At 47.6% G+C, this 25,441-nt stretch overlaps 1 protein-coding gene across 1 annotated transcript in view; it reads right to left on the bottom strand.

Annotated features, from left to right (window-relative positions):
- Positions 1 to 25,441, bottom strand: part of CUL5 (cullin 5) — a 1,916,374-nt gene that overhangs the window by 584,810 nt on the left and 1,306,123 nt on the right. Inside the window, exon 13 of the mRNA XM_069640617.1 lies at positions 2,590 to 2,721. Within this exon, the coding sequence (XP_069496718.1) occupies positions 2,590 to 2,721 (132 nt within the window). The remainder of the gene's footprint in view (positions 1 to 2,589; positions 2,722 to 25,441) is intronic.

Here is a 25,441-nt window from a genome sequence, read left to right on the forward strand (position 1 = left end):
TGTGTAGGATCTTGCACTCTTGGTTTTCTATAGGAAATTGTGTTCCGAAGTGTCCTGGAGGAGAATCAGTGGGGTTAAGATCTGTATTGAGTTTGAGGAGCCCTACACTTTAACAACTGGACTGGACTGGTCTGCGTCATGTGTCCATAAATCTTGTGTCTTGTCTCTCACTGTGCTGTTTTGTGTGTTTGTCCCTTGTGGTTTTATGTGCGTTTCAGTTGTTGCCTTTCAGTTGTGGCCTCAGACTGCAAATTGGAACTAATGGTGCCTTGTATATTATGCTGTTGGCTGACATGAGTACTGGTTTAGCCCAGTTGTGTACAAAATGTTGTCTTCAATACCCATGTACTCATTTGGCCTTTTAGCTAATGTTTTTAGCAAATGTAAATGTTCTGTTTGTAGAAAAATATATGTTTATTATAAATGAAAAAATACAGGCAGTAGTCTCACAGAACCCTACAATGTTCCAACAGTTCACTGCAGTACAACTGTACATTTAGTAAAAAACAAATGCCTAAGAATCAAAAAGGACCCCTCCACCACTCTCAAGTGCCAATGTTAAGTCCATGGGGCAGCACAAACCCACGGACCAATGTCACCCTATGAAGGTAGGTAAAGGGTCAACACAAGTGGCCCTCAAGGCAGTTTGGACCCTAAGAAGATACTAAGAGGGATCAGGAAACGCAGGACGCAGTCCAGCACAACAGGGGCACTTGCCAAGCCCCAGGATGATAGATTCCAGCGAGGAGTATGAAGTCACCAACAGGGAAGATTTGGATTCTGTGCTGGATGGGTTAGCTCAGCATGGGAGGCCTGCAGGCACAGATTAACAGAGTAAACCTTCACAGCTGAGTCAGAAGATCCGCCCAACAAAAAATCCCAATTCATAAAAACAACCAAAGGTATTCTATTGAACAGTTTGCAAGGTGTAGAGCCTGCTTCAAAAGCTGAGGCAGTCACTCAACAGCCAGGAGCAAAGTCAGTATCAGACGACCCTGGAGCAGAAGACATGGATGCCAAGCAAAGAGGAACCTCCTAAAGAAATGCAGGCAGTGTAAATGTGACTCAGATAGCAGATCAGAGATCCAACAATGGTAAAACATTTGCTCCAAGGTCGCCGACTGTGGTTCAGAAGAAATGCAGGAGGACATGTCACAGGTGGTCTTCACAATGGGGAGGGTCGCTGGGTACGGCTACATAGATTAATAGTCAACGAAAGTGAACAGAAGAGGTGGCAGCCACGTTAAAATGTTAGGATGATGCAGAGGAGTGTCATGTAGTAAGGACAAGTTCTGAGAAGTGAAGATCCACAGAAGAACAGCTACTGAAAAAAGGATTCCGTTGTTCCCACTGGATCAGAGGAAAGGGTATCAGACACTGTTCCTTCTGGTCAGTATAGAGGCAGAGCTTCACCATCAGATTTTCAAGGTCACAAATGATGCTGAAGCAGAGCTTATATGGTTGCCCTCGAGTCAGTCTCGTCTCTTGGATGCTTTAGAATCAAACCCAACAGATAAAGATCCTGGTGCCAAGTGTCAGCTTTTCTGTTAACGCAAAACAATAAGGTGATGGCTGGAAGGTTTAGAAATGAATCTCAAAATTCTTGCAATTGCTCTGGGCTACCCTCAAAACCATTGTTCTTCGTATGCTAAGCCATTACACAAAGGGGAAAGACCATATGCAAATCAAGCTTGGTCCCAACCCCAATGGGCAGTCCAGCCCAAACTGCTAGGTCACATCCCTTCTGCACGAGACCACAAACATCCCCAGACATGTTTCAGCCTAACTGGGCATCATCAGGCACGGGACACACGTCTGGGCATACCGGTCCCACTTGGGTTGACAAAGCAGATTAATTCTAAACCTTCCAACCCTCACTACTTCTGTTTTGCTATAGTCACCCCAAATGGGATGGGTGGAAGCTATGAAAAAAGAAAATAACCACATTTGCTCTAAAAAGTAGAATTGAAATTTCATACAGACTAGCTATGGGAAGATCTGTTACTAGCTGAGAAGAATATTTCTACGGGTCACTCGTGACAGGGCAGCAAAATAAATCCTATGAATGTTATTGGCTATGACCCAGATAACGGTGATCATGCCTACATCAATCTAACACTAAGATAAGATACTGTAGGAGCTGCAGTATTGTGCACTTCACTTAATAGGCATAAAGGGGGACAGTACATTAAAAACAGAATCTGTCAAAGATGACGAGAATCTTTCAAAATGAAAAAGGAGAACAGCTTTTGCATTCAGGCAGAGAGTTATGATGTGTAAAATTGCTGGGCAAGTAGCCAGGCCTCTTTTGTGGTGTAAGAAGTACTCCAGCCTTTGTAATCAAACCAAAAGGTCTAAGGAAGACATGTGTGGTTGTAATATCAAACTAACATATTGAAGTTGAAAAGTACCATCAGATCAACAATCTATTTTAGCGGTCCTATGGTCTGAGCATACAATAAATGTCTTTCCTGACCCCACTGAACAATTTCAGGCATGCTGGATTTTAAACTTTTTTGTAAAGTTAAACTTTCTGAATATAAATGCAGGAAGAAAAAATGAGACCAAGCAAGGGTTTGAGGTACTTACCCTTAACCATTCAACCATGTTTTCTTCAATTTCACTATCAGCTGAGATGTCTAAAATCAATCGTCTTGTTAAGTGTGCTTTGTGGTATCTCATGAAGACATCCTTATTTTGTACATATTTGAGCACCAGAAGCTGGGAAAAAAAAGACAGAATAATACTTTCTTAAATTGCTTGGTTTTCTATATTTTTCCCAGATTTGGATTAAAGCCCAACCAAGATACCCAAGACTTCTCTGCAATAGCTGTCCTTATCAAGAGAACCTTACTGGGGGAATTACATTTGTAAATCTACTTTCAGATTTCGTAACTCTCATGTAACCCCCCCCAGATCTATTGCAAGACTTCAACATTGTCGGCAGTATGGTGAGTAGGTAGAGCCAGAGAAACACAACCCAAACCTATGCGTCTTGGCATACTATAATTGCAACACATCAGATAAAGAACAGACCATCAGATTCCTAGATTTATTAGTAACAAACTAAGAATTCAGCGCACACTTCAAAAATCGAAATTGTGGGGAGCTATTTAGCACCTGGTTAGTGCCTATGAGATCCTGGTTGGCTTGACACCAACTGTTAACAGGAGATACTTTCGGCTCTGCAGGACAGATGGTGCCATACAAGTACACTTCAGCTAATAACTCGCACTGCACATACATCAGACACTCAGACTCTTACAATTCTTTATAACTAGAGAAGAATGAAGGCTACACTTCAAGGTTAATTCATTTTTGTCATTTGTATAACGCCTTTCACCAAAATTATGGCCCCAACACGCTAGTGGTTGAACGCCCTTGAGGTTCCAAAGTATTGGAAGGTGCTAGTATGTGTGTGCATTTCGGGCATTAAAGTTGAGAGCGTGGCCAAGACCTTGCTAGTCACCTATGCCTGAAGGGCATGTGGATGGGTGGAAAGAGGTATACTTGTAGCTAAGCAGTAGCTAAGCAGTATGGGGTGTGTAAGAGGACATAAAAGTTATGTCAGTAGCTACAGTTCGAATTTTTGTCATGAAAGGTAGCTTCATTCTTATGGCAGAGGTGCTTTGCAACAATGCTTGATATATATGAGAGCAGTGAATGAGCACATGCCTTTGGCTAAGTTTCGAAAGTGCGGAGTGTGAAAGGAAAATAAATGGGTTGGCTATACATTCAACATAGTCACCCGCCTGCATTCCATCTAGGTACTGTGAGAAACCCAAGGGTATCCTCACTCCTAAACCCCCTGGATTCTCTTCTCAGGTGGCTAGGGAAAGGCCATCTCTCTTGGACCCCGACCCTGGGGGTGGACAAGCAAAGGAGGATCACCTGGGTGGACAGTACTTGGTGATCGGGAGTAGGCGAGGCATAGTATCCCCCTTTTCCCATTCACAATCAACCTAACCTTTCCCCGACCTTTATGGGTTATTATAAGTAGGCTCCCCTTATTTCCCCACATGTAACACCTGACAGTACTGGGACGAAGAGGCCACTAAGAGCAATGAAGACTACACTCTTTCACCACTCTGGTACTGGGACGATGAAGATGCCTGCTAAGAGTTGAGAGTGTCAGGCATGTCCCTTTGATTGTGGTCTGGCAGGACTAATTGGAAATCCACACCTGCAGCCTGTCAAGGGGCTGCAGGTGTATAAAAGGAGACCAGCCCAGCAGAGAAAGGAGCGACAGGAGGAGCAGCTGGGGAAAAGTGCTATGGGTCGGTCCGTCCTATGAAGCTCACAGACGCTGAAATCTGCAGAGAGAGGTGGTCCATGGAAGCGTGGCGTGGGAGCTGGGGCTCTATGGAACAGACTTAACGTTGAGAAGGGAGCTGGGTGGAGAGGCTGTCCCTTTCCCTTGTGTTCGAGGTGCTCGTTCCCCTGTGTTAAGAGGTTGACACAGGAGTGCCTGAGGAGCAGGAGTTGGACCCTCTGACAACAAAAGCAGAAGACTGTGATCCGCACTGCTGGGAAAGCTGTGAATGCAACCAGTGAGTTTCTAACAAATAAGAAACCCGGTGCACAAGCGTTTGAAAATTTCTATTTTAGAGGAATACTTTGTATCGGCGTGGTCACGTGTTTAGGGAGAAAGTATGAGCGGTGGGCATTTCATTTAAAGCAAAATGAAGCAATATTAAACAGCGGGTTAAGTTGAAATTGTGTTGCGAGTACAACCCATGCCTATTGAATACCAAACTGAATAAAAACGTTACAAATTAGCAGAACTGTTACGTATTGAGTTCTAAAGTGACCAGAACTTTAAATTCAAGTAAAACCATTGTATGCTGAATTCTAAACTGAATGGAACTTTTAACATTAACCCAAAGAGACATAATGAATACCAAATTTTGTTAAAATTACATATAGCAGAACTATTACATTGAAAGCAGAATTAACTGGAATCCTGAAGCTTAATCCATACACAGTCAAGATATTTACATGAAAACCAACTATAAAAGGAGGGTGCACGAGGGATACACTGTCCATCTCCAGGTCCTTCCAGTGCCACAAATTCCCACCTTAAACGTCTATGATCAGGATGCGAGAGGGAACAGCCAGATTTTGAGGGCCGTCTTAAAGGCCAGGTGATTCCCTATGAGACGGAGCGAGAGGGGAAGGGAGTTCCAGAAGGTGGGTGGAAGGACGAGACCCAAGCTCCTCCTAGTCTGGAGGACATTAAAGGGGGCACTACCAGGAGGTGTGCAGAACCTGATCTGTGGATTTGGATGGGGTGGTAGCGTGCAAGTTTGTTTTGGAGGAATTCAGGGTCTTTCTTATGGATGGCACGATGGGTAATGCAAATGGCTTTGAAGGAGGCCCGTCGGATGATGGCCAGTCAGTGAAGTACTCTCGGTGCAGGGGAGAAATGCTCTAGGAGAGAGAGCAAGGAGAAGCCTTTCTGCAGAGTTTTGGATCCATTTGAGCTTTGAGATGAGATGCAGGCGCGCCTAGATAAAGGGAATTGGAGTAGTCTAGGCGTGAGAGGGTGATGGTCATGACTGCAGAGACTATGTGGGTCGGATAGATACATAAAAAACCCCACTTGAGAATGCTGAGGTGGAAGGTGCATGATCTGGAGACTGCATTGATGTGGTGAGAGAAGGTGCATCCTAGGTTTTTGACTCAGGGCGATGCAATGGGCAGGGGTCCTAAGCAAGGCGGTCAAGGGTATGTTAGGGAACTAGAGCTGTTTTGCAGCAGATTAGGATTTCGTTTTTTCCAGGACTGAGGAGGAGGTGGTTGTTGGTCATCCAGTGGTCTACGTCTGAGAGGCACCCCTTGGTGGGGTGAAGACCGGGAGTTTGGGATCTTGAAGATGATCCGAGTGTCATCGGCGTAGTTGTAACAGATGACGGGGAAGGTTGAAAGGTAGATGTTGAAAAGGGAGGGTAGAGGGAGGCTCCCTGAGGAACTCGGTGGGGGACTGGGCGGGGGTGTGTGTGGTCAGAGGAGAATGGATGGAGTTACATTATTTGAGAGTGGTCAGAGATGAAAGAGGAGATCCATCTAAGGGCGGTGTGTCCCAGGTGCCTAGGTCGAAGAGTCTGTTTGTGAGAATGGAGTGGTTGATCGCATCGAAAGCTGACAAGAGGTCAAGGAAGGTGAGTGTGGCGCAGTCTTCCGAGTCTGCTGTTCCTATCATGACACCCAAGATTGAGACAAGTGTTGGGGTAGTCGATAAAGGTCTCAATGCGGTTGCGTTGCCTGCGCCCTATTGGTGACTGGGATGACGGCGATACTGATGTGATGTTGCGATTTAGCATGTATCTAGTGTAGTTAATGAGAATGTGATCAGTGTTACTTTGTGTATAGTTGATACATTTTAGATTTGCACTTGCGTAGAAACATGACAAATCTGCTGATGCAATATGTAAACAACCTAGTCGCGTGGTGTGCCACGTAGCGCCTAAAGGAGGGAAGTGAGGAGCTTCACATGCGCGCGCGAGAAAAGAGAATTGCGGATAGATGACCCACTGTGAGGAGATGCAGTAGCCTTGAACATACATGCACAGACAAACATACACAGGGCTCTTCAGGCAGATGTGTTCGGGACAGCTGGGGAACAAGGGATACATGATGAATACTCACATCTGTATGCTGCATATCCCCTCAAAGCTAATGGTTGTGCAGGCTGCAGAAACCTGGGGTGGCGAAATACACTCTGTGCAACCCTGGGAAGCCAGTTCATCGAGGTTGAAGGCTGGGGGAAGGTAGCTAACCACATTTGGGCAGCTGTGATAACATCAAATAGTCTGCTGCGGCCAGGCAAGGGTTTTACGAGCTGATACTATTGTGGGGAGGAGGTGTAGTCTTTGTTTAGTTCCATGAAGACTGACTGGTAAGGGTCAAGAAGGCTGTGGGATTCTGTGAAGAGGTTGAGCTGGGAAAAGGTTGTGCGGTCTACTAGTTTGGCTATTTATTTTATTACATTTGTTACTCGCTCAGACCCTTGGGTTTAACGCGAGGTTACAGACCGCTTGAGGATGCATACATTACAGAGGCAGGCAAGGCGCAATAATATTGGAAACAATACATAAAATAAAGCAGAAGACGCATGTTCATGGCACAGGAGTATACACATAGGGAATGACATTTACAACATGTTGTGAGGGCTATGTTATTGATATTGATTAACTATGAAGCAATTGTTGGAAATGGGCTGGTGACTCTAGGATAGGAGGGGGTGAAGAGGGCTTTTTCAGTAGGTTTGATGCGAGAGGTTTTGTATGCTTCTGGGAAGATCCCAGCTGCCAGTGAGTGGTTTATTATAGTTGTGGAGAGGTTGCCTGCACAGGTGGAGGAGAGAATGTTTTTGAGGAGGGCCGGAGGGCAAGGGTCTCCAGGGGATCATGAGGTGGGGCTAATTTGGAGTAACTTTAAGAACTCAGGGTGGGAGATTGCAGCGAAGTAGCTGAAGAGGGTGCATGTCAGGGGCAGGGTGAGGGAGGGGTGGGAGCATGGGGCGGGGGTTAACGTGTAGCATTGTTATGTTATAACATTTATATAGCGCCAAAGCCCTAAGGCATCCAGGCGCTCGCTCACAAGCAGAAAGAAAGACAGTGAGGTTGGCCAGTGTTTATGTAAACAGTGTAGTTGTCAATGATTTTCTGAAAACTAAATGATTAGTTTCTTCTTTAAGCACTTGAGGCAGGTCATTCCATGTATATGCCACAAGCACTGGGAATGAGCTTCCATTTCCACATGCTCTCTTGGTCCTTGCCACTATTAGAAACTGGGCAGAAGTTGATCTACGATTTCTGGTGGGCTGGTATATGGAAACTCTCCTTTAGATAACTAGATGCAAGCCCATAAAGGCACTTGTGGCAAAGGGTCAATAATTTAAAAGAGATCCTGGCTGATATAGGCTGCCAGTGCAACTCCTTCCTAGCAAGGTCGATTCATACAGTTTCATCCCGTAAATAATGCGAACAGATGCATTTTGTATTTTTTGCAATCTGAAAATATCTTCCTTATTGGCACCACCCAACAAGGCATTGCAATAATCCAAACATGGAAGAATAACGACCCTCACTAATATGGCTGGATTATTTTTAGAAATTAGAGGAGCCACCTGTCTTAATACTCTTAGATAGTATGGAGTGTTTTTTACGACGGCCTTTACTTGTGCTCCCGTATCCAGAGTAGCTTCCAAATATGTACCCAGGGTCTTTACCTTGTTTACCACCGCTATCTGGCTGCCCTCCACCACAAACCTAGAAAAAGTGGGAGCTAAGATCTCTCTGGACTTCTTGGATCCATATATCATGAGCTCCGTTTTTACAGCATATAAGCACAACCAGTTTGTGGTCATCCAGTTTTTCATAACTTGGTAGACCTCATTTAATTTGTTATGATCTTCCTGGTGGTCTCCTGATAACGCAAATGACAACTGGAAGTCATCAGCATAATTAGTAACGAAAAAACACAGTCTTTCCAGTTCTCTGCATAGGGGTACTATATAGATGTTGAAAAATAAAGGGGATGAATCTCCCCAGTACACCCTGGATTTTCTACCCTCCAGGAAGGACCTGACCCAATTTATTGTCTCATTGGCAAGTCCGCTCGAAGTCGCTTTAGTAAGATCTCATGGTCTAGCAGATCAAATGCTGCACTTAAATCCAGCAGTATCAGCAGCTGTGATCTGCTTTTCTCCACTATCAACATGTAGGTCTGGGGGTCCACCAAGGCACTTTCTGTGCTATGAAAGCGGCGAAAACCTGGTTGTCTTCCATGCAATCGCCCAGAGTTTTCTATATAACGTTGAAGATGGATTGTAGCCACCTTGTCAACCAACTTAAGGAAGAACAAGGTGTTTGTAATGGGGCGAAAATTTCCAGCATCCTTAGGATCCAAGCCTATCTTCTTCAGTAAAGGTGTAACTGCCACCGCTTTAATAGCTTGTGGAACAGTACTATACTTAAAAGAAGCGTTGACGGATCTGCATAGGAATGGTGCGAAGATATCCAAGTGATCCAAAATTATCTTGGAAGGGATAAGATCCAAAGGGCAACTAGTCGGATTCATAGCTCTCATGATACCCGTGATTTCAGAAACTAATATCTCTGGAAATTTAAACCCTATAGGGAATGATTCCCGATTAGAAACTTTATTCCTGGGTAGTGAGCGATTGGTTGTATGGCTAGTTTCAGCGTTCCCTGAGGTGACAATCTATATCAGATTTTTGGCTCTGTAGTTCTTTTCTGATTTTATTTTGAGCACATAATTTATTTGAGAAGGCTTTCTGTGTTCTGATACAGTCCTCTTGAGTGGGAGTAACGGTGTGATTTAATACTTCCGGTTTCCCCCATGACCTAAAGAGACAGAAGAGTTATTTTGTTTTATTTCCTGCCATTTCTATCTGGTCACTGTAATAAGTGGGATTTGATGCCATGAGTTTTTCTTTGTAGGCTTTTTCATGCAACTTCCAGGCCACTTTGTTATTTACATTTTGATCTTTGAGCCAGACACACACTGCGTGTATCTTGCTGGCTTTTAGTTTAGCAAGCTCAGGTGTAAACCATTTTTGTTGGTGAGTGGTTTTCCTACTTTTTGTTAGGCTTCATAGGGGCAACATTATCCAACAGGATGGTCATCTCTCAATTGTATTTCTCCACAAGTGTATCTGGGTGATCTAAATCACTTGTCATTTTTCATAAGGTAAAGCATACACTCAGATAATTTATCTGCTATGGGGGCCTTATAATTTCTCTGTACAACTTTATGCACTGGTTCATGTTTAGGCTTAGAAAGGGGTGGGAGCTGTATTTGACTTGAAATAATCGAATGGTCCAACCATATGCAGGGTGTAGTTGTAATCTCTGTTAATGCTGATTATAGCTAGCTATCCAATCCAGGGTATTCCCTCTAATATGTGTCGGGTCATTATTATGCACAAAGATATTATTGCTAAGCAGTTTTTCCAATTCCTTGGCTTTTTTTGTCTAAAGCATTTCCTTTCGACAGATTCAAATCCCCTGCTAGTATTGTAGCAGAGTTTATCTTCTGCATTGCATTTAATACATTGATAAAATCCTCATTAAAGTTATTTGAAACTCCTGGTGGCCTATGTACGGTAATTAGATTTATGCTACAATTGGAATTGGGGATGATTTTAGTATGTAAAATATCACATCCCAAACAAACAATTTTAATTTCGTACATTTTTAGCTCTTCCTTGCAGATGACGGCAACGCTGCCGCCAGGACCATCATTACAATGTTTTCCAAAGAAGAACTTGTAACCTGCTGGGGTGACCTGTTCAATAGTGGGTCCATGCGCTTCCGATAACCAAGTCTCCGTTACACACAGGATGTCAACATTATGATCTAGGATATAATCTCGAACTTCCATTGCATGTTTAACCAGCGATCTGGTATGCAGAAGTGCTAGGTTTAAAGATGAAATATTGGGTGTGGGGGGGGGGGCATTGATGGGGAGGTTCCTTTCAATGGCTATATAGAAGAAGGGGTCGGACAGGGCATCGCACAGTGCTTGGAAGACTGGCGACGGGGAGGTTGAACAGAGAGGTGTCTTAAACTCAGTGATCTTGTGGATTTCTTTGCAGGGGTTGATGGCATTGTCGATGGGGAAGCTGTATAAGGAATGTTTGGCTTTTCTGATTTCTAATTTGTAGGCTCTCATCCGTCTTGCGAGAATGGCTTTGTTTTGGGAGGCGGGGGGGGGGGGGGGTTGGGGGTAGGGGGGTGTTCACCAATGGCGTTCCAGGCAGTGGTTAAGGGTTTTGAGGGATTTGAGAGAAGGGCTGAACCACCTGGGGGAAGGACCTGTGCAGTGGAATGGGGGTCTGGTGGGGGTTAGGGGAATTGAGCGTTGGAGAGCCATTGGTCGAAATGTGCTGGGGAAGGGGTTCAACCTTTGGGGGGGAGAGGGGGAAGAGAGGAGTGTAGGGGGGAGGATACATCCAGGGAGATAGTTACTTTGATCCAAAGCAGGAGACAGGGCCGAGATGAAAATAGCGGAGTGATCAGTCCAGATGAGGGTGTCATCAGCAATGTGCGTGGGGCCGGATAGGAGCTGGATCAAATTGAGGGCCTCCTAGTTGTCAATGAGATGATGGGTCATGGGGTTGAAGGGGGTGTCGAACCAGATGTTCAGATCACCTAGAAGGGTAAGCGTGGGATGAGCGATCCCGATGGCCGCCACTGAGTCCTTCAGAGTCTGTAAAAGTTCTATTATAGCCTGGGGGTCTGTAAAGGAGGTGGACGCTGAGGGAGAACGTAGGAGACAGTTGGTTTTTGACTAGTAGGGATCTGCAATCGTCACTGCAGGGTTATTTCTCAATGTGTATGGGTGTGAGGGGATGTTGGCTCTGCTGGCTCTGTTGTGCGCGATTAAGGAGTAGCCTGGGAGGTGTCGGGGTCTCATGTGCTCTGGGGATGAAGTGGTCAGATAACCATGTTCCAGTGATGGCGAAGCAGTCTGGTGTTTCGTCAGAGAGAATGTTTATTTCTGGCAACCGATCTGGCATTAATGAGTATGCATGAGAGGGGGTTTGCAGGTCAGTGTCCTGAGGAGGGGGGAGAGGCCGTGGGATTGTGGAAGGAGATGCTGCGGATGGGAATTGGGGTTTCAGGGGGTGGGTGAGAAGAGTTGGGTTGGAGTGGGTTGAAGTGGGGGAGGAGGGGAGAGGTGACAGGGGGAATAGCGCAGAGGCTTGAAGCTTGGGGGGGAGTGAAGTGGTAGTCAAGTTATCAGGGGAGAGGAAGAGAGGATGGACAGGGTTGGGGAGGGGGCAAGAATTTAAGAGAGTGGGCAAGGATGAGGTTGTGGGTGGAGGAGTGTTGCGGGGGGGGGGGGAGGTCTGCGAGTAGAGGTGCTTCTGTGCCTAGGACGATGGGAGGGTGCCAGTGGCGAATAGGTGACTGTCTGCTGAATGGGGAATCTTCGCCAAAGCTGTGCAGGCTGCACTTAGGTATGTGACAATTGAGTGACAGGCGGGGTGGGGGATGCAGGCATGGGGTACGGGGTGGTATGGGATAGTGCCGAACGACCGAGGAATGGGAAGGGGGATCAGAGAGGACGGGTGAGAGAGTTGGAGTTGTGTTATGACTTGTGACCGAAGGTGGTCTTTGTGGCACCGTTGGAGGCGGATTGGGTTGGTTACTGTTGCCTCCTCCAAGATAGCGCGCTGGAACCAATTCAGCATTCCAGCCTCCAGTACTGTCGCACTTCTTCTGGTTCTGCGCCCAGAGTCTTTGCAAGGTGATCAGGCAGCAAGAACTGGACATTATTAGGTTGCCACATTACCCGTGGATCATCCTCGCGAGTTTGCAAGCTAGAAGCTTTTTGCCCATCTCCTCCTGTTCTCTTACACATCTTACCGTTAACATTGTTTGTTTCCTTCTGTCAGCTCTCGGGCCGCTCGCAAGCTATCCTGCCTCCTGTGAAGGCATTCAGCCTTCCGTTCTGCACATCACACCAGATCCTTGTTAAGTAGGTAGAACTTATATAGACTCAGCTAGGTTAGGAGGAATATTGTTTTATTACACCCATCTTTCCCTAGAGCAACCCGTCTCCCGCACTTTTGTTAGCTGCCCGAAACTGACACTGTTCAGTTTCCAAGACAACCGCTTAAGCATTCAGCAGACCCAGAAGTCCGCAAACGCCGAGCGATTAACAACTACTCTGAAACATTGTCTCGGTTCACACTAGTGGGGAGTCTTCCTCATTCCATATCCGATTACATACACACTATCAATACGACTTCTATTCCTTCATCTATTCCTTTTCAAGATATCCCCAGACCCGCCTACGCATCAGACACTCAAGCGAGTTTCACCTTCAGCCACAATTACACCCTCATTTTCATCTGCACCGGTAAGCCTCTTTCCTATAACATAAGGCAGACAAAGTTTTCAAAGATTACAAGCCCTTACCCTTATATCTAAAGAGCCCACAAGGAGTTACAGTGGCACACCCAGAAACCAAGAATGTCTCCAGTTAAGCTGTTCCTTCGATCCTTCAACAGAATAGGCTGAGGGAGTGAAGTCCGAGTCATTTTCTACAACAGGGTTTTATTCCCCAGAGGGCTTCCCTGGAATCCCACATCCTACTTGCAATACCTTGCAGGTGGGCTGAGGGAGACCAGGAAGATTCTTTACACATCATCCACTGCAGCGCCAGATCCAGGTAGGTGGCTTCCAAAAGTATTGGTACAGATATTTTTGGAAGCCATCTAGAGAAGTGATCAGTTTTAAAAAGACACCTATGTTTAGAAGGTGCACCGGCCTGAAACATGGAAGCAGTCAAGTTAGCAACAGGTGCGTAGGGCCTAAAACGCAGGAGCAATCAAGAGTAGCAATTGTTTGAAGAATACCTAGATTCAGAAATTCACTGGGTCTAAAAAAATGCAGGAAACCATCAACATGCGAACCCTGCTTTCAAAAACACCTTGATTGAAAGGTGCAGTGCACTGTGCTTGTAATGCAGAAACAATCGAAAATATGGGCAGCGGTTTGTTGTGTGGACGCGCTTAGGGCACCACCTGGACATTATTGGAAGTGGTGGTCAGACTGTGCAGGTTCTAGGGGTGGGTAGCCAGAGGTGGTGAAAGATGTTCACACTGTGGAGGAGGGTTAGCCGGAAAATTCTAAGTTACTCACCGTAGTGACTAACGTACTCCTAGTCCATAGTCCCCTTTCCTCAATACTGAATGGGGTGTCCCTTGCTAGGGACGCGAGACGGAACCTTTTTCCCCAGAAAAATTCTTCTTCCCCTTTAAATTTAGTCGTGCAGAGGTGCGCCCTGAGAGCATGCGCTCACCTGGCTCTGCCCACCAGCACCATTCCTCAGTCCTCTCTGACGCATCGACAATATTACCATTGCCTAATGACACCCGTTGTATTAAGGGGAGGATGGTGGGACGTATGGAGGAAAGGGGGCTATGGACTAGGAGTATGTTAGTCACTATAGTGAGTAACTTATAATTATTCCTATGTCCCCTCCCCTTTGCTCCATAATGTATGGGCAATTACAACTGGTTCTAGCCCCATGGTGGAGAGGTGACCCTCCTAAGAAAACAAGTTCCTTAAAACTGCCTAACCAAATGCTGCATCTGACCTGGAGCTGGCATCCAAGCAGTAGTGCTTGCAGAAGGCTGAAGGCATGGCCCACGTAGTCGCCCCCTGCTGATGACCTGCCATGGTACGCGCCTCTGAAAAGCCACAGCCTTGGCTCTGACAGCATAGGCATGCATATTTGCCGGGAGTGGTTTGTGCTGCCCCTCATAAGCCTTTTTAATGGCTGCAACCATCTATCTTGCTATGGAAGCTTGACAGTCTGGCCTTGACCCACCGAAGGTGACAAATAGGGCCTCTGATTTGCGGGAGCTCTTGGTTCTGTCCAGGTAGAAATTTAGAGCACGCCTGACATCTAGACAGTGCAGTACCCGCTATGCCTCATCCTTTGGGTCTGCAAAGAAAGTAGGTAGCTCAATCTCTTCATTGAGGTGAAACGAGGAGACTTCCTTAGGCAAGAATGCAGGATGAGTTCTAAGGACCACCTTTGTCCTTATAAAAGGTAGTATATGGCTCCAAAGCCACCAGTGCCTGGATCTCATTGACCCTGTGAGCAGACATAAAACCCAACAAGAGAGCTGTCTTGATGGTGACCAGCCTGATGTCTGAGGACGGCATTGGCTCAAATGGTTTATGCGGCAAGGCACTCAAAACTACATTGAGGTCCCACACCGGACATGGTTTCTCGATAGGTGGATAGAGCCTGGTGAATCCCACCAAGTGTCTTTTTACTATCAGGTTGGAGGAGGAAAGTCCTCTTCAGAGTTCCTATAGATGCCGCCAGATAGGTGCGGCATGTTTCTACTTGCACCCCCCGAGTGTGCAAGGTGTGCTGAGAAAGACAGCACGTATTCCAACGTGCAAGTCAACCTCCTTTGATTCTGCCCAGTGACAAAACCTAGTCCACTTGCTCTTGTACTGCTCCTAGCGCCCTGTATAATGTCTACGTTAGCCTGTGAAATGTGCAGATGCTTTAACGTGACCTGTTCATGAACCATGCTGTGAGGGCTAACCTCTGGGGGGCGGGGTGGATGACTGAGCCTCCCTGCTGAGAGAGAAGGTGAGCTGGACCCAGCAGAAGGTGCATTGGGGCTTGTTCCGATGTGCTGAGGAGTTCTGAGAACCATGGCCTCACGGGCCACCACAGAGCTATCAGGATGACACGGAGGTGCCGGGCCTCCCCGATCTTGCAGATTACCCTGTGGACCAGGGGCGTGGGATGTAAGTCATAGGTTTCATGTTGTTCCATTCTATCTGCATCGCATCGCCCAGAGAGCCCCGGCCCTGTCCCTGCCAGGACACGAACTGGGGGCACCTCCGGTTGGACAAGGTGGCAAAGAGATCCAACTGAGGATGACCCCATCTGTTGAAGATCCCCTGAAGGACCTGTTTGTTCAACTGCCACTTGTAGTTGTCCGCACCCAGTCTGCTGAGCCTGTCCGCTTCCAGGTTGGTCTCCCCCGGGAGGTGGATGACCTTCAAGTGTATGTTGTTCTCCAGGGCCCACTCCCAAATGCTAACTGCCAAGGTGCATAGGGTAGGAGACCTGGTGCAACCCTGCTTGTTGATGTAAAACATGCTGGTGGAATTGTCCGTTTGAATGAGGATCGTCTTGCCACTGAGGAAGGCTGAGAGCGCAAGCCAGATCGCCTTCAGGTCTAGCCAATTGATATGGGCCTCCTGTTCTGAAGAGACCAAACTCCATGCACACTGTTGCAGCCCAGAGTGGCTCCCCAGCCCTCCGAGGAAGAGTCTGTTGTGAGGGCAACCTGCGGTGCTGGTTGTCTGAAGGGCCTGCCTATCCACAAGTTGTAGTCTGTGCTCCACCAGACTAGGTCCTGGTGGTAATGGGGAGGGATGCTGACAAGTTCCGCCTCGGAACCCCTCTCCCGACGCCAGGAGGCTGCGAAGTGCAGCTGCAATCGTCTCATTTTGAGCCTCATATAAGGCACTGCCAGTAGACATGCCGCCATGATCCTCAAGAGGTGTTAATACCACCATTCCAAGGTCATAGGACTGCCGAGAAAATGCCCTGTGGCCCTCTTGATGGCTGAGATCTTGTCCTCCGAGGGGAACACTCTCTCAGAGCTTGTATTCCAGATGAGGCCCAAGAATGTGATTGAGATTGATGGAAAATCCCAATTCGTGTAGCATATTCATGAGGGCAGAGGCGGTGTGTGCTGGACTGCCTCCGGTGATCTCATCCTGACAAGCAATCGAATTTCCGCCAACTGAGTTTTTGTCCCAATCTGTGGGAGCGGAGGGGAGAAAGGGATAGGTAGGTAGTAGTCCATGGACACTACAGAGAGGATCCAGGGATCTGCGAGCCTCGCGCACCAATATTTTGCGTGAATGGCAAGTCTGCCCCACACTGGAGACACGAGGACCCGGAGGGGCATGTCATGCCTTCTTTCCTTCTGAGGCTGAGGCTCGAGCTGAGGAGGGGGACTGAAAGAAGCCCTTATTCCCTGTCTTGTGCTGTTTGCAGCGGTGCTGACTTGGAGACCGGTCCGGCGGTCTTCACCTTCATCCGTGGAAGCCCAGGAACCCGCCGAAGGCCCGCCCCTTGTCGGACCGCTGGTGCGCCTGGCTCTAGGTCTTGGGTGTGGACTTTGTGAGGATAGATAAGGATTTTGCAGTCTGGGAACTGTTTTTCTTCTCATCAAGCTCCTCATTGGTGGTGGAATGAAAAAGGTCGCCACCCTCGAATGGAAGGTCCAATTTGCGCTCCTGGACATCGGGGTTGAACTTGGTAGCCCGTAGCCAGGCAGTTCTCATGTCCGTAGCGATGCAGATGGCACAGCCTGAGGCATCTATATGTGCCACCGTGGACTCCATGATGTCCTGCGCCACAATCTTTTCTTCTGCCAGCCCCGTCTTGAAGCGCGCTTGACTCTGCACCGAAAGCTCCGGAAGGAAGATGGCTATTTCCCGCTAACGCCTTTGATTTACAACAGCGAGCATAGAGTCTGCATTAGAGTGCCGAAGGTGCAGCGAGGCGTTGGAATAGACCTTCTTTCTAGATGCCCCCAGATCTTCTCCTCCTTGCATAGGAGCTTCGGGGACGAGGTAGCCTAGGAAAACTGCGGCTTGCAGTAGAGTGAGGCCGCGGAAATCGCTGAGGAGTGTGGTTGAGGGTGTGCCGACAGCAAGAGTGGATCCCCCTCCAATTGCCTGTACTTGGCATCGAGGCGCTGATTGGTAGGCTGCGCCGAATGGGGTTTAAGCCATTCTTTTTGGCCAAGGCCACAACGTCTTTCTGCATCGGAATCCCCGTTCTAGTGAGGACCTCAGCCAGGACACCCTGCAAGTCGTTCATGGAATGCCTTGGCCGAAGAAGGTGTGTCGGGGTCCTCCTCCTCATCGGTGTCCACCAGACCCGGAGCAGGTGGAGGAGTACTGGGCGCCGAATGCTGAGGTGTGCTGACCTGAGACGGAGGCTGTTGTGGAGGCTGGTGCAGAACCGCCTGGGCTGCAGGAGGCCCGGAACCATGGGGCCCAGAGCGGGAAGCTGGGGCTGTGCGGGGTCCTGAGGCGCTGGAGCCATAGGAGGGATGATCATGGGTGCTAGCAGCAGGACTGGAGGCAGCATGTCCCTGATCACATCCCAAAGGATGGTTCCTGTCTGAGGGGAACTCATAAGTGTGAGGAACTTTCATTTAAAAAAACCTGTCCTCACAGGCCGGTGTGGCGCTAGGTGGCGCGGGAGTAGGCGCAGGGCCTAGAGATTGCTGAGGTCTTGACGTACTGTGCCTTGCTGCAAAATAAGTGCTGCTGAACAGCACAATAAAAACATCTCTTAAAAGAGTGTTTTGAGACAACCGGGTTGATAAAGTTTGGTTCAAACATGATTTATTATCACCACCAGAATTATTAATGGGTGCAGGGATGGAAGAAAACAAAGAATTAGGAGGGACAGCTCTGACAAACATGCTATTGACCGGAATTTCACAATTCAGATAGCATTGACTTCTGAATGCAAGTACTGTTTCCAAAGTGGCAGCTTTGCATATCTCCCCAACAAAACAGATGGCTGGTGGAAATAGGGATTTCAGTCTCGACTATTCGCACTCACAAAAGTGCCTTAGCAATTACATTTTTTAAAGGCATTGCAATACAAAAATCCCCTAGAAAAGGATTCAATGAATTAAAGTGTCAGTCATGGTATCAGCAATTGTGTTCCAGTATGGGTAGCTATATTATATCCATATGCCTTTGATTTCTTAACTAAAAGTGAAATCCGAACCACACTTTATAAAACTAATAATGCAGCAATGTTAGTTGTGCCACTAATAGGCATGATAGACAGGTAGCTCTGAAACCAACACTGTGCTTTTATAGACACTGTGCTACTTCTGGTGAAGAAGAGACTGCCATATACCAGTGACCCAACAAATTGCACTTGTAGCTACAGCTAAGCCAGTCTACTGAAATTGAGTAATATAGATAGGTAGTTTAGAGAGAAGTGTGGGTTGGATATCCATGCTGTAGAATTAACGACAGTTAGCAAGTAACTTTCTGAGCAGGGATGGAGGGGAGGGGAGATGAGGAATTTGTGGGAGAAGAATCCATAGAAAGAAAATTACGGTAAGCTAATTTCTCCTTCAATGGATTGCTTTTCTAATGCAGATTCCTCGTCTGAAAGACTCCCAAAGCAGTAACTCGGAAGGCAAGCAAAAAGTTATATCAACACATTTTGCAACACTGCCCTGCCAAAACGCACATCAGAAGCACAAGCCACATCCAGGCTATAGTGATTTGCAAAGGTGTGCAAAGATGACCATGTCTTAGCGCGTCAAATCTCCCAGAGAGGGAACCCCCCTCTGCAATGCAGTGGATGCGGAGATGCCCCTTGTGGAATGGGCCCTGATGCCTGCTGGTAATTATTTTGCAGCGGCCTTGCACATTCATAAATGCAGAGAATTATCCAACTGAATAAAGTCTGCTTTGTTATGGGTAGGCCCTTACGGGCTAAGGAAAAGGCCACAAAGAGCGGGTCAGCTCTCCTGAAATTAGCTGTTCTGGCAACATAGTAATTCAAAGCCCTCTTAGGGCCAGACAATGGAATCGTTCCTCCTGCTTAGAAGGAAGAGAAGGAGGAGGAGGAGGAGGAGGATAGAAGACCGCAAGGTCGATGGACTGCCAAATGAAATACTGATAAAACCCTGGGGAGGAAGCCAGGCCTTACCCAGAGTGAAACTTTCTCCTGGAAAAAGCACAGGAAGGGTGGCTTACAGCATAAGGCCTGCAGCTCACTTACCTGCCTAGTGGATGTAATAGCCAGCAAGAAGGCCGATTTCAATGAGAGATGCCGTAAAGGACAAGAGTGCATAGGCTTAAAAGGAGCCGCCATCAGAAATCTAAGAACCAGATTAAGATCCCAATCTGGGACAACAAAGGAAGTTGGCAGAAGTTTATTTACAAGGCCTTTCAGGAATTGTTCCATTTCCGGGATCGTAAGAAACTAACCTTGATACAGGGATCTCTTGAACACAGACAAGGCGGCCAAATATCCATTGGCTGTGTTGACCTGAAGGCCTGCAGAGGCCAGTGACAGAAAGAACTCCATCACTGTGGTGGTGGGGCAAGAGATGGGGTCAATCTCGCGTTACCTGCACCATGCCTCAAATCTTCTCTATCTGCACGCGTACAAAGATCTTGTAGATGGTCTGCGTGCAGCCAGCAACACCTCAAGTACTGCCTCAGAGAGATCCCAGTCATCATATCTCCTCCTCTCAAGAGCCACGCATGTAGGTTGAGGGATTCTGCGGTCGGATGACGTATCTGGCCTTCCGACTGGGTTAGGAGACGCAGAGGCAACCAGTGAGGTGGACATATTTAAGAGTTTGGAGTACCACGTTCTCCTCGCTCAGTCCGGGGCGATCAAGATCATGGTCGTTCGAATCCTCTTCAATCTCCGGAGAACCCATGGAATGATGGGAATTGGAGGGAACACGTAAAGGAGAGGGAAGGTCCAATCCACCAGAAATGCATCCCCCAGTGTCCGTTCGCTGGGCATTCCCGCTAGTAGAATAGTTTGCATTTCCTGTTGGAATTCGTTGCAACCAGGTCCACTGCTGGGGTACCCCAGAGAGTGAAGACCTCCTCTAGGATTTCCTGGCACAATTCCCACTCGTGTGAATTCTCAGTGCCCGTCAGATGAACTGCAGAGACCGAGATCTTGTTCTCCAGCAACCAGAACCAAAGCAGCATTGCCTCCGTGCAGAGGGGGCAGGAGTGCACACCACCTTGCATGTTGAGGTAGTGCATTGCCACTGTGTTGTCCGTCAGGACGAGGACATGCTTTTCCAGCAGAGATGGGCAAATGCTTTCAGGGCTAGCCTGATCGCTGGCAACTCCAGCCTGTTGATGTGCCACCTGGCTTCCGTCATTGACCAGAGGCTGCTCACCTGCAGATCTTTGCAGTGAGCGTCCCAACCCTTCAAAGACGCATCTTTGACCACTCCGGTCTGAGGCGAAGGAGGCCAGAAGGGTTCCCCCGCCAAAAGACTGTTAATGTCTGCCCACCAGGACAGGTCATTGACCACTGACAGACGCCCTGAGGAGATCCGAGAGAGTGCTGAGGTACTAAGACTACTGATCCCTCAGTAACCATTGCAGGGATCTCATGCGCAGCCTGGCATCTGGCACTCGAAAAATGCAGGAAGCCATGCGGCCTAGAAGGAGGAGGAAGGAAGCTGCCGGTAGAATGCCATTGTTCTGGAATAAGTCCACCATCTGTGTCAAGCTGACTACTCTCTCCTCGGGAGGGAAGGCCTTAGCCACCCGGGTATCTAGGACTGCTCCGATGAAATGGAGCTGTTGGACTTGTCATGTGGGACATCTTTAAGTTTAGGGAGAAGTTCAGCCTGTGCAGCGAGCGGGTATCCTGCAGATGGGACAAGACCTGCACTACAGACTTCCCTAAGATCAGCCAGTCGTCCAGATAGAGGAATACGTGCACTCCGGATCGCCTGAAGTGAACCGCAACTACCACCATGAACTTGGTGAAGACCCTTGGGGCGGAGGTAAGCCCAAATGGAAGCACCTTGAACTGATAGTGCATATCTCCTATGGTGAACCTTAGGAACTTCCTGTGCTTTCGATGGATCGGCACATGGTAATAGGCGTCCTGTAACTCTATGGACACCAGCCAGTCCTGAAGTTCAAGAGCGTGGAGAATCTCTCAACTTCACCATCCTGAATTTGTCTTTCCTCAAGAATTTGTTCAAGGCCCATAGGTCTAGAATGGGAAAGAGACCTCCTCCCTTCTTGAGCACCAGGAAATACCAACCAGATCCTCTCTGTTCTAGAGGTACCTCTTCCAAGGCACCCTTCAGCAACAGGGCTCTCAGTTCTTCCTGGAGCTCCTGTCCCGGTTGGATTGGAGGTGGGGGTGGTCTGTTCGGTGGTTTTCTTAGAAATGGCAGACAATAACCCCATTGAATTAGCTGTAGAGCCCTGGCATCTGAGGTAATTCCCTGCCACTGGACCAAGTGATACATCAACAGTCCTCCAGCCGGTGAGCTGTGAGAGGGGAAATCAAAGTGACTTCCACTATCCATTAAAGAGGTATAAAACATCAGTAAACTCAAATCATCCAACTGCCAGGGTGACGGGTGCCCAGCACCCATCATTAAGGAGGCTACCTATGAATTAGCACTTTTCATCACCGCCCTCAAACTCCTTTCTCAACACAGGCATCGTACCGGATAACCTCAAGGACGCGTGGGTCATTTCCCTACTAAAAAAACGTCCTTAGACCAGAGTACCCCTATTAATTACAGGCCCATCACCACCGTCCCCTTCTTACTTAAAATCCTAGACCGAGCAGCCTATCTGCAGATCCAGGAATAGCTAGAACCCAATAAACTCCTTGGCCTCAGACAATCTGGCTTCGAACAAAGGCACGGAACAGAAACAGCCCTTATCGACTTAAAATCTCAAATTGCGGACCTTAAAGAAACAGCAAGCTGGCCCCCTTACTACTGCTAGACTTATCAGCAGCATTTGATATGGTCTATCATCAAATTCTCTGCCCTCATCCCAAATCTGCAGCCCACTTTTCAGACAAAGCCACTACATGGATTAGATCCTTCCTGGCAAATAGATCAATGAGGGTCTTCTCCGCTTGTCGCGCCTGCTGAACCCTCGCCAGTCCTGTGCGGGGTCCCTCAAGGTCCATGCGTTTCACTTACACTATATAACGTGTTCACGAAGTCGCGGTTTGATATTCTGGACTATCTGGGTGTCACCTACACTAACTACGCAGATGACACCCAGATATTCATCCCCATCACTGGTGACTATACAGTTGACTCCAAAGTCATAAACGACGTCTATCAGGTCATCCAAACATGGATGGCACAACACAGGCTCTGTCTTGACGACGATAAGGCAGAGCTACTCATCCTTGGTTCCCACCACAGACTCAATAAATTAGATCCTGCATCCAAATCCTTCATCATTGATAGCAATACCATTAAGGTATCCAATGACACGAAAACCGTAGGCATTTATCTTTACTCAACCTTATCTCTTACAAGACAAACTAATGCTGTTATCTCATCAGCCTACTTATTACATCATGTCGACCTTTCCTTAACACGGCCAACTGCATCATCCTTGCCAGAACCCTAATGTCGAAACTAGACTACTGCAATGCGCTTTATCTAGGGACCAGTTAACAGAACCTAAGCAAGTTACTGGTAATTTGAAACGATGCTATCAGGGCAGCACTAAATATTCAGAGGAACCAGCATTTCTCTGACACCAGACGTAGCCTACACTGGCTTTCGGTCCCCAAAGAATCTCCCTCAAAACTCTCGCACTCACGCACAAATTCCTGGCCAACCAGGCTCCAAAATACCTGTCGAACCGTTTCACACATAACTTTCCATTCGCCCACATAGAGCAGCCCAAGCACACTGTCTGACTACCGAGGTTAAAGCTTCAGAAAGCAGGGGGGTGCAGTTTCCCGGTCCTCGCCACTAAGTAGGGGAACTCTCTACCCAATCCACTTAGATCTGAATCCTCCTTCCACTCATTCAAGATGAAAGCGAAAATGTGGCTCATGGCGCAGAACCTTCAAAGCATCCACTTGTCCCATTGACCATAACAACCTACATTGCGTCTCTGCCACTTGGCGCTGCTAGGCTTTGCTGTTTTTGACTAACACTTTGTTTATATCTTGTTAATATCTTGTAAATATCTTGTAAGTAATTTTAAATGTATATTGTTTAATGTTTGCTGTATTTTATGCCACTGTAACCTCAAAAAAGGTGCCCAGATGCCTTTGGGCCAGGCGCGCTTTATAAATAAACAAAATACAAATAAAAATTCAAGGTCAGGCGAAGTGTCCAGACCACTGACATCTTGAGGCCTGGAGCTAGTTGTAGCAGCTTGTTCTGGTCGTCAAAATAGTCCCCCCCCCCCCTCCTGAACCCATGAACATCGGGTCGACTTCTTGGTCCTCGGCGTCATGATCACCAAAGATAACAGTCATGGTCTCGAAAAATTCAGATTGGGGCTGTGGTGTGAAGACAACAACCGTCGATGTTGAGGGCTCGTCTTTCGCACCGGCATGGTGGATGTCGGTGTCTACCAAAATCGAGACACCATAGCGTCGACATCCTTGGACGCGCAGGGGTAATCCAGCTTTCATTGCATTGCTTTCAAGTTCGAAAGATTTTGCGGCACCGACGTAGGCGGTACCGGGGCATTACAGGGGTTGGGTACACCGAGCGCCGCTCTTGGCTCTGAGGCATGCAGCATGGGTGTGGGGCCGCGCCGACTGCAGCATGCTGCTTGAACATTGCAAGCATAGAGGATTTGAAATCCACCCACACCTGGCGGGTGGTAGGCCCAGCCGACGGCTTACCTTTTTCAGTCGACGACTCAGAAACCAGACGATGGCGCCTATTCTTTTTTCGGCAAGAGTGGGTCCTCGAGTGGGACCTTTTCTTTCGCTGGTGTTTCTCGGGGGTATGCTCCTCAGTTCAGCCTCTGAAGACCGAACCGTCGATCACCCTGGACATTTTGAAGGCGGTTGACCCAGCGAGAGTTTAGCAGCTCGGTTGCGAAGGGATTTCGGTTTGCATTTTGGCACACAACGGACACCCGTCAGTCCCGTGACCCGTGCCGAGGCACCAGAGACACAACTCGTGTGGGCCGGTGAGGGACATCTTGGTGCCACAATTGGATCACTGTTTGAAACCGGACACGAGAAATTCATGAAAAAATACAACGTTTTATGACGAAAGAGTCGAAGTTCTGTGTTCCCAAGCAGCGTGATAGCGCGTGGAAAAAAAAACAAAGGTTAGGGCAGTGGTCGAAGTGAGCGGGAGCGGTTGGGAGCAGAGCTCCTCTACTTTTTTTTATTAAGTTTTACAGCTCCTATACTTTTATTTTAAAAAGAAACCGTTCCGGAACGGTTTCGTTTTAAAATAACAGTGTCAGAAGAAGTTGGAACTTGCACTTTCAGTGCACTGCACTCGGCATTCCCTTAAACAGCAGGCACATGTCTTTGGGGGTTTGTATTGTGTGTGGGAGGGGCAGGGCAATGGGGTTTGTGAGGAACGGGACAGGCTAGCAAGGAACATAGTTCCACTACTTCTTTTCTTACACTTCGACCACTGGGTAGGGGTAGTGACGCGGTACTTTTACGACACCTGACGTCATGTCTGGAGCCAACGACCAGACGCTGAGCAAGATAGATCAATGGTGGACGGCTGGGTCGAGGGCCACTACATCCTGTTATCAAGTCCACTGCACTCTGGAGTACAAAGAAAGGTACAGATATTTCTCAGAGTAAAGGGAAATGCCCTAGGATAAAGAAACACATTACTTATGTCTCAGTAATGTTCATTCTGATGGATGTTCCTCCCATGGATTCTTCATCTTTGATCATCTATTAGCAGCGCAGCTGTTCTCTGGAATCCTTTCCACCGCCAGGGGGCTCCGTGTGGCTCTGTGGCTGCTCTGCCCATCGCCTCTATGCACCAGTAGTGGCCAGTATAGATTGAGGCACTTCTCACAGTGACCTCAGTTCCATCCTTGTTCTGTACCTCTTTGATGCTGAGGTACCACGGAACCAATGGTGTACCAGGTGGTAGGTCTGAGATAGGACCCAGACAACAACTATCTCAGCTTTGTTAAAAAATCAAAGAAAAATCCTTATCTAGCCCTGTTGCTATGGTATAAGTTACCTATTCTTTTAAAAAAAAAAAAAGGAAAAAAAAGTGGGCTTGACAGGACATTATACACAACTTAACCTGTCCTCTGTCCGAACCTATGCTAGCTCTCTAACTGATCCTTACCACCTATAAAGGTAAAAAATAACTGTT

The sequence above is a fragment of the Ambystoma mexicanum genome, chromosome 7q (assembly GCF_040938575.1).
Source record: "Ambystoma mexicanum isolate Mex_15411 chromosome 7q, UKY_AmexF1_1, whole genome shotgun sequence".
NCBI lineage: Eukaryota > Metazoa > Chordata > Amphibia > Caudata > Ambystomatidae > Ambystoma > Ambystoma mexicanum.